The 9825-nt window shown below is 45.8% G+C and overlaps 1 protein-coding gene across 1 annotated transcript; it reads right to left on the bottom strand.

The window, feature by feature from the left end:
• Window positions 1-583: 583 nt before the first annotated feature.
• On the bottom strand, window positions 584-9196 carry LOC306743523 (embryonic polyadenylate-binding protein A-like; the record flags this gene model as incomplete). Its single annotated transcript, XM_079226042.1, has 15 exons — window positions 584-716; window positions 1162-1234; window positions 1822-1952; window positions 2058-2166; window positions 2258-2394; window positions 2479-2598; window positions 2682-2772; window positions 3318-3578; window positions 4328-4423; window positions 4548-4685; window positions 5097-5191; window positions 5882-6021; window positions 6532-6647; window positions 7625-7818; window positions 9004-9196. 14 exons carry the CDS (start codon window positions 9194-9196, stop codon window positions 1175-1177), a joined length of 1881 nt encoding a protein of 626 aa, XP_079082168.1. The 3' UTR covers window positions 584-716; window positions 1162-1174.
• Window positions 9197-9825: the final 629 nt, after the last annotated feature.

The raw sequence follows: 9825 nt of genomic DNA, 5'->3' as shown, positions 1-9825 counted from the left end.
CAGAACTTTATATGTATATACTATATTGTAAGTTCTTTTTGACACTACATCATAATAAATACTACACTCACTAAAGTAGTCAAAGTATCAAGACAATATTTATCTTTCCTGGTATTCCTCACCTCGTCTTTCCTCTGAACCAACAAGGAAGATAAATGAGCTCCTTAAATGTGCGGCGACGTCAGGCGTCGCATCACGTTCATAACGACGCTGAATTTAAAATATTTTGTACATTTTTAACATTAAACAGCAGGTAATGAGAAAGATGATCCTACCAGAGAGCTTCAGCACGGAGACGATGTTGCCTCAGAAGGAGATATATATATATATATATATATGATTTAAGTGGGTGCACACTACAGCAGTACAGCAGACTTGTATTGTGACCTTTCACAGCAAATAGAATAATAAACACAACCGACTCAATGAGCACGTTTCTGATAAGGAAAATGTAATGTGTGTTACTTTTAATGTTAATTTTTCCAACGACTAACTGGTTTATTATAACGGTCTCCCTGCGTTTCCCCTTGTGACAAAAACAAAAGACACGAGACGGGTTTAATGCATACACTGTAAACTTTATCTTCCAACCAAAGCTATTGCAATAACAAAATCATTTTTAACTCCATTCAAAATTTCCTATTTTTTCTTCCTCTTTTTCTTCCAAATTTTACTCATTTTTTTGTTTTTTCCCTCCTTCAGAAAGTCGTCGGCATCTAGAAAAAGAAAAAAGACACGGTTAAAGTCTTTAGTGGCAACATTTAACGTCTGCACCTCTGAGCAGGATTCTCTCTTTCAATCCTCTTATTTTAAGTTTATACGAGTTACCCATTAATTAACATTATTTATGTTATCATTATGATTTATGATCGTCACAAGGAAAACGTTTCATAACCAAAGTCCTCAGGTCCTGATGTTCTCATCAAACTTCAGAGGAAAGAGCAGCAACTCCTTCACCAAATACTTCGTGTAGAGATCAGCAAAACCTTTTCTAAGTCAAACTTCAAACATACAGAAGATTTGAAAAACACGTTTCTCTCTCGTCCAACAGAAAGTGAATACAGATAATAATAAATCTGAACCAGCAGCTGCTTTAATGCAGTCAAAAACAAACTTAAACATCTGTCGTGAGCGCATGAACCTGGAGCGCCGGCCGCTGACCTGAAAGGACTCTTCACTTGGTGGGAGACTCCTTCGCCTGGTGAGCCTGCAGGACGGCGATCGCCTCGTCCACCTGAGGAGGAAAGAGACCGTGAAATAATACAGTTTTTAAATCAAAATATTTTTAAAAAAAGTGAGTAAATGTAGTATTTAAACTAACAATGAGAATACAAAGCATACAGTTAACCTTAAATGACACAAATGAATGAGACAATAGTTTGATTAAAAGAATAAACATTTATATAGATGCCTGCTTATATTCTGAGTCTTTCTTTTAAAAGCATATTCATTATTTCAAACTCCGCGTAAATGAACGTCATGAACACATGAATATAACACATTTAAATGACTTTTACACTTTTGGGATTTAATTTTTGGAAATAACCATTTTAAAACTCCATGACTTTTCCAGGTTTTCCATGACCGTATGAACCCTGGTAAAAACGACACCTTAGTTCTGGTCCGGTTCCGTTTTCTTTCTTTTTTTACAAAACAAACCAAAAGGAGTGAACACGATTCATCGACTGAGGGACTCGTCATCAAACTCTGGTGACCGACAGAAGCTTGTGCAGCACTTTAATGCGTCTCGTGTACATTTGTTTTCTTGACCGCATGTAAATGTTAAAAGGAGTCAGACATGGAGTCGGGACCCTGGTCTACCTTGGCGTGCAGGGACTCGGGCGTCTCCAGCATGTGCAGCAGCTCCGAGTTGTCGATCTCCAGCAGCATGCCGGTGATCTTTCCAGCCAGGTGCGGGTGAAGGGAATGGATCACCGGGTACAGCCGCTCGCCTGTGCGCCGCAGCAGGGAGAGAGGATTAGGTTTCTTCAACAGACACAGGAGAGGAGGAGGAGGAGGAGGAGGAGGAGGAAGAGCAGAACGGAGCGATGACACACCGAGAAGCTGCTTCTGATCCATGAGCGGGGCGGCGGCCAGCATGGAGGTGGTGAGCGGCTCGTGGCCTTGAATGTGCACCGGGGGCTCCATCACAGGAGCAGGAAAAACCTGAGGAGCGCAGCAGAGAGACTTCACGTCGACACGTTGAACCAGAAACGCTGCGCGGCGGCGCTCGCCTCCTGCGCTCCCCGTCTGCTACCTGTATTCTTGTCATGGGCGCAGGAACGGCAATGATCTGCTGGACGTTCCTCACTGCAGGAGAGTACTTGTACTGGCCGCCTCGGGCCATGCCGGGCACGTCGGTGCGGCCTCCGACCGTCTGGGTGGCGATGTTATCTGGGGGGGGAGGGAGACGCGGCGCGTCACAGGTCGCCGCCCGTCCCCCAACGCGGACGGGCGGCGACCTGCCGGCATACTCACTGGTCTTCTGCGAGGAGCTGGCGGCGCGCGGGGCCTGGGTGGAGGCCTGCCGCACCGTGGCGATGGGGGTCGGCCCGCGGCGGGGGGCGGCGGGGGGGGCGAACTGGGTCGAGTAGGGGCCTAAAAATAAACAAACAACAACGCGGGACAGTCACACACAGCGCACGCATCCTGGTGTTCACGTGAAGAAACGAGCCGCTCACCCTGCACCCGGGGCGGCTGGCCGGTCCAGCGAGGAACGGGCCTCATGTTGCTGACGGGGTTGGGGTTGTAGAAGGAGCGAGCCGGAGGCTGCTGGAAACATTCAACATATTACAGGTCGACCCCTGGGTCACAGCTCATTCAAGTCATTATTCAAGCACTCATCACTCCAGCAGGAGCCGTTAATTAACTGTACAGTGAAGTTGGCGGATGCATTTCTCTCGGGGAGGTGGGAGGAGGTCATTTTAACTTAATTTAACTAATTAGTGGTTTCTTTACAAATAATAAATCACAGCTACTTTCCTGTAATTTGAATTCTGCTCAGAGCAAAAAGAGAAGAGCTGAAAACGTGCCGACGCCAAAAAACACCGTAAAACTAAAAATCTTTTCATTTAAAGAAAATAAAAAGATGAAGTTGGCCATCCATTAAATGAATTTGTTCATTTTAGATTCATGTTTTTCTGTGGCTGCTTTGACTTAAATTCCCTTATTGGTGGCCACAGCAAAATCTTTATATTCAGCATGACGACCGGAGACGAGTGAGAGCATCACTACTTAACATCATAAATCACTGCCTGAAAAAATAATAATTCAAAAGCCATGTTTCCACATGATAATAAGCGGGCGAGCGTCCTCACCTGAGGCACCGTCATGTAGTATCCGGCCTGCTGGTACGAGTCGATGACGGGACTCGTCATGGTCCTCAGGCTGGCGAGCCGCTGCATGTACTTGTTGGTCAGGATGGCTTTGCGCTCCTCCCTCCGCTGAGCCAGCGCCACGTACAGCGGCTTGGTGGCCACGATGCGGCCGTTCATCTCCGTCACGGCCTTCGTCGCCTCCTCGGGCGAAGAGAAGCAGACGAAGCCGAAGCCTTTGCTTTGGGAGCCGTCGGTCATGACCTGCAGGAGACGGGGAGCGCTTAAGGACTGGAGACACCAAGTCACATGACCTGCAGGAGACGGGGAGCGCTTAAGGACCGGAGACACCAAGTCACATGACCTGCAGGAGACGGGGAGCGCTTAAGGACTGGAGACACCAAGTCACATGACCTGCAGGAGACGGGGAGCGCTTAAGGACTGGAGACACCAAGTCACATGACCTGCAGGAGACGGGGAGCGCTTAAGGACTGGAGACACCAAGTCACATGACCGGAGACACCAAGTCACATGACCTGCAGGAGACGGGGAGCGCTTAAGGACTGGAGACACCAAGTCACATGACCAGAGACACCAAGTCACATGACCTGCAGGAGACAGGGAGCGCTTAAGGACTGGAGCACTGCATTTCAAGTGCGCTGCATTCTACAGAGGTGAGCTTTTCCCACAGCGGCTCTTCGCCTCGAGGTCAACCGACTCCTCCTGAGCTGCAGCTCTTCTCCTCTCACTTGGTTCAAGTCACTGCATCTCCTCTCCCAACAAAACCACGGTTACACGTTTACCCTGCATGCACTTTCTCCCTCGGCGGAACAGAGATCAAAGACGAGGACAGAAACGAGCGTGACAGACGGCAAATGAAAGCAAGACTCGCACTGGGCTCAAATTAAATGAGTGAGCGCTCGATGCGGAGAGGATACCTTTTGCAGCGAGTATCCCTTTAAAGGTTTTCCTTTACCGTGCTGTAGTTTCCTCCCTCTGGAGCGTCTCGTTACCTTGGCGCTGGTGATGGTGCCGTACGGGGCGAACTCCTTCCGGAGTCTCTCGTCGTCGATGCCGTCGTCCAAGTTCTTCACGTACAGATTCACCCCCTGGAGGCAGAACGGGGAAGGAAATGCAACGCGTCTGTCCTTTTTATCTGCAACTGAACTCTGCGTTACATGCTACATACCCATAACTCTAAATACATAAAAGCGAGACCATATGAAATGGCACCTGGTAGCGTTGGATGCGATCCTGCTTGATTTGGTCAAACTTGCGCTTCAGCTCTCCCTGGCGCTCCAGACGCTTCTGAGCCCGGCCGACGTAGAGGATCTTCCCGGTGATGTCCTTCCCGTTCATCTCATCCACCGCCTGGGAGGACAAAGGGGGGCATCGCCGTGGTTTTGAGACGACGACTTTATCGACTCATCTGGTGGCCAGAGACACGGCTCCAACGCGATGCCGATTTCTTTCCCATGTCTCGATTGTCCCAGAGTGCATCTGGGCTGAAGCTTTCGTCTCTGGCCCACTTAACACACTTTAAATCTCAAAACCAGAACTCAATTCTCTTGATTGTGTGCGAATGCAGTAATCGGCACATTCTCTGCCAATGCACTGAATTGGAAACTATCAAATGTCAAAATAATGAGCCGACACATCCCGTCTGGGTGCACACACACACACACACACACACACACACACACACACACACACACACACACACACACACACACACACACACACACACACACACACACACACACGCACGCACGCACGCTCTACCTTCTGAGCGTCCTCGTGGTTCGCGTAGTTTACGAAGCCAAATCCTCGTGAGCGTCCCCTCTCATCCTTCATCACCCGCACACTGAGAGTCCTCCCTGAGCGTGAGAGCACAAAACGGATAAGCAAAGTTTGAAGCTAAGTTCATATGCTAACTGTAATACCAGTTAACCTGCAGTTTCATAAGGAAATTAAAGATATTTGTACACCTCATTGGGTGGGCAACAGGCTCTGCTCGTAAAAGGGCTCCAGGTTAAAGGTTGAATACTACTTAGAAGGCAGAGTCGGTACTCTCGAGAAACTAGCAAGAGGGCGATAGATTGGAAAAATTATCCAAACTAAAAACTGAATCTGCAAAGTAACTAGTAAATAAATGTGTTCCAGTTAAAAGTACAACATCTGAGATATATATGGTGGTGGTGTAGAAGTATACAAATACATTAAATGGAATACTCCATTATACTTAAGAAGCCTAATTGTGCTTCGTTATATATTTCACCACTGCTAAAACGCAAATTTGTGCACTAAAATCTTGCCTTCATAGATCTAGCGTCTTAATTTTGCTCTCAAAGTGCACAAGATTGATGCATTCAACCTCAAGCAATGCACAACATTTGCTTTGGGGGAGGACCCCCTAAAAAGGTCCCAAGGGGTCCCTGGTCCACCCACCAAACCCTCTGGGAACCCCTGCTGTGGCCTTCAATCCACCACAGAGACGTCCCCCTGACTGAGGAGGAGAGCGACACACTGAAGAAGAAGAAGAAGAAGAAGAAACGTGGCTTTCTTACCAAAAGAAGTAAAGATTTCCTTGAGCTTCTCGTCGGTGTAGTCGTCACCAAAGTTCTTCACGTAGACGTTGGTGAACTTCATGGCTTTGCTGCCAAACTCCATCTCTCGTTCCTTACGGGACTTAAAGTGTCCGACGAACCTGCGAGCGCACGGCGTCAAAAACACCACAACACCGTTAATGAGGACGAACATCAAGAGCGCGACTAAGACAGCACAACAATCATATTATAGACAACTTATTAGTTCTGTAAATATGGTTCACAACAAATATGAATGATTCCTCCTCCCGTCACGAATGGAAAACCTACGCTGTGAGGATCTCACTTTGGCTCGTTAGTCTTACAACACACACACACACACACACACACACACAGACAACACACAGATCTCACTGACCGATGCAGGTCCAACTGACATGCTTCCCCCAGAGACGGGGCCTTTGGGCTGTCAGTGCCAGCTTCCAACCGTTTAGCTGCCTTTTGACTGAGCAAAAGAAAAACATGGTAAAATCATCCAGCACTCATTTACAACTCATATACTTAACGTGCACACACACACACACACACACACACACACACATAATATTCTGCACTACTCTTGGCCTCAACTTACTTTCCTTGCCAACCCATTGAGCGTTTAGTTTACTCACACTTTCCTGTCGTTCAGCAGCATCCCGTTCATGGTGTCGATGGCCCTGTTTGCAGCCTCGTGGGTCTCAAAGTGAACAAAGCCGTAGCCTTTGGACCCTTTCTCGTCACAAACCACCTGCAAAGACAAAATGCTTTAAAACATGCAAATTACATGGTAATAATAATAATAATAATAATCATAATAATCACCTTGCATTTTGAGTGCAAATTGCATAAGCTTGCTTTGTGCTGGAGCAGATATTTGTGCACACCAAGACTTCAAATTTCTATTTTTTCCCCAGGTTCACACGGCTGTCAGTGGAATCAATTTGCACATTTTGTCCGTGATGTTGACGCGTTTCACCCCAAACACGCCTGTACAACGTACTCGAGATGATAATTGACCAAGATCTTATTGATACCAAATCCATCATCAAATGCACTTGTCCCTCCTCGGTGTGCCGTCCGCTCTCCGACGAGCTGAAGGCGTTTCTAGTGGACCTGGTTGCTCTCGTCGGTTTCGCGCGAAGGCCAACCGACGGCTAAACAATCAGCAACATCATCTCTCCATCCCTGAGACGCTTTGCCGATATCGTCGCTCGCTAGAGTCGGATCTCAGACGTAAGCAAAAGTCAATTCTGGCCCCAAGCGGGACAACGAGGCGTCCAACTTGGACCCACTTTTCCGAGAAGACCGACATTTGCCTCCAGTCTTTCCTTTATTTTGCCGCCAGCTCTGAAGGGTCTATTTAAATACAACTAATGCAATATATATATATATTAAAATATACATTTTGTTGCGTCTATTTTTTTTAAGTGCTAAAAGCCCAAGAACTGGTTCCCAATTTCTGAAAATGGCTGCTGATGAAAACCATTGATGTCGAGCCCTGTATCAATAATCACATTTTTTTGGACACTTTATGGGATTATTGCACTGATAATCAAATCTGTTTTGTTTGAGAGATTTTGCGACGTCAGGATATACTTTATATAACATTCATATTTTCGTGACATTACAATCATACATATCCTCCTCCCCCTCCCCATCATGGAGAAGACGAGTATTGTAGTGCGATATCAGTCGGTAACCCAGGCGACGACCGAGGCCACGTACCTTGCAGGACAAAATGTTGCCAAAGGCTGAGAAGGTGTCGTACAGCGCCTTGTTGTCGATGGACTCGTCCATGTTCTTGATGAAGATGTTTCCCACACCAGACTTCCTGAGTCCCGGGTCCCGCTGAGACCACATTATACGGATGGGCCGACCCTTGATTACGTCGTAGTTCATTGTATCCAGGGCGCACTCCGCTACGGTAACGACAATCACAACACGGCATGAGTCCTCCTTTGCATTGTGTTTGACATGAAGCGGCGTCTACTCGTCGGGCAAGACGACGTTTCTCAAAGTCAAGGATGCTTCCTTCTAGGACGGGTCCTGGAGAGGAGACTCCTTCCGTGCAGCCGGAGAGCTCACGGTGGAAAAGTCTGGCGAATGTGCCGAAGAGATGGACGGGGTTTATTTTCTTTATTGAGACAATTCAGTACAATAACATTTTTGAGTAGGAATATGGATTTTGCATTCCTCAAAACATGTAGGTCTATGTAGGTCATAAATGTACAAATACTCTCCTCAAAAGATACCTCATTAAAACAAAATATATTTCATCAGGCCGTGTAGATACAGAAACTGGAATTGCAATTAAAAAAACAGATGTGTGTGCAGCAATGAGGTGAAATAACTCAACGTTCCATTTCAGGGGACAGGAAATGCACAGTGCCCTGAGGATTGTGGGCGTTTTGGGAGCGCGTAGGAGACACACGCATCCTTCAAAGTCTCCTAAACGAAGGACTCAAGTCCTCAGTAGAATTGGAAGGATCCTGGATCCTTTGTTGGGATTCAATGTCGATCTTGAAATCCACCCGCTGAAGGATCCTTCCTTGACTTTGAGAAACACCTTTTTGTCGCAGCCTCAACTTCATTTTACCAAAACAGAACAATCTGATTGCTTGAGCGACATTAGTTGAGTTTTTTTCTTTTTCACACTTGGTTTCTTGTCTGGTCAGTTGTTTTGCTTGATGAAAAAGGGTTAATACAGATTTTTCCAGATAAAAATAAAAACATTTCTCACATTTATATTTCTGCAATATTTGAGGATATCAGCTGAATTGTACTTTGCATCGTCATGCTGTCCAGTGTACATCAACACAACATGCTCTATTGAACAACACTTATTCTGATCCCCCGGAATGTTTTTATTGTTACGCTATCAGACCGATCATTTGAACTCTCATCCCCACAAAAATCAATATCAAACCATTTCTATATTCGATTTAACTTTTGTCCTTCAAATTCAGTTGTTGCTTAATTCTAGACACCGCTGTGGCTCGTCCAGTGTATTACTTTGACTAATATTCAAGTATGTTGATTTCATTTTCCAGTGATAAATATAGCATAACATTTTTTTTTTTTTTTTTTTTAAAAGGGTACTTTACCATCAGCCGGTTGCTGGAAGTTGATGTAGGCATATCCCAGAGACCTGCGGGTGATGATGTCGCGGCACACCCGGATGGACATGATGGGTCCAGCAGGAGAGAACTTCTGGTAGAGCATGGCCTCCGTGACGTCCGGGTGCAGGTCGCCTACGTACAGAGAGGCCAGGGGATACGCCGGTCCACTGCTGTTCATCGTGGGTGACAGCTAGTTCAACACAGAGGAACGTCATGAGTATTACATGGCATGATTTATTTATTTTTGAAACAATAAACCAGCTTTTTAAAATGTGTAAGTTTATTTAGGTACACAGAGTTGCATCCCATGCAAACCTCTAAATAGCTTAGCAACCATTTTTACCATTACAGACAAACACACACTCACAAATTTGGTCTAAAATGGCCGTAATAAGCATGATAAGCTTTATGGAGGAGAGTCAAACTACTTGGACTCCTCTACTCCGACCTTGTTCTGCTTTTGGAGCCTCAAATGAGGAACCAGCGACTAAAGCCGTTTGTTTTTTTGCAGCCACAGTACCCGTTTAGAGGAGCTAAAATTAATAGGATTGTTCCAGAGAAGAAATTATTTTATTGAACAAATTAATTATTTCATTATAAGTTCCCAGACATTTGTGAATTATTAGTTACTTTAATAAACAGTGTAAAACTATGCTTTCTGCATCAGAAAAAGAGAAGCAACATCAATATTATTGTTCTCTATGCTTCATGTTTGAACAACAGATAGTGTTGAAATCAAGAGAAGGAAAGCTAGTAATGTTAGCAGCACCGTAGCTAACAGCTAATTTACTGTCGTCCAGTTAAGTT

The sequence above is a fragment of the Taurulus bubalis genome (genome assembly GCF_910589615.1).
Source record: "Taurulus bubalis genome assembly, chromosome: 11".
NCBI classification, from domain to species: Eukaryota; Metazoa; Chordata; class Actinopteri; order Perciformes; family Cottidae; genus Taurulus; species Taurulus bubalis.
Note: the sequence above shows the minus strand (reverse complement) of the source record. Positions and strands in the feature narration are given on the sequence as shown.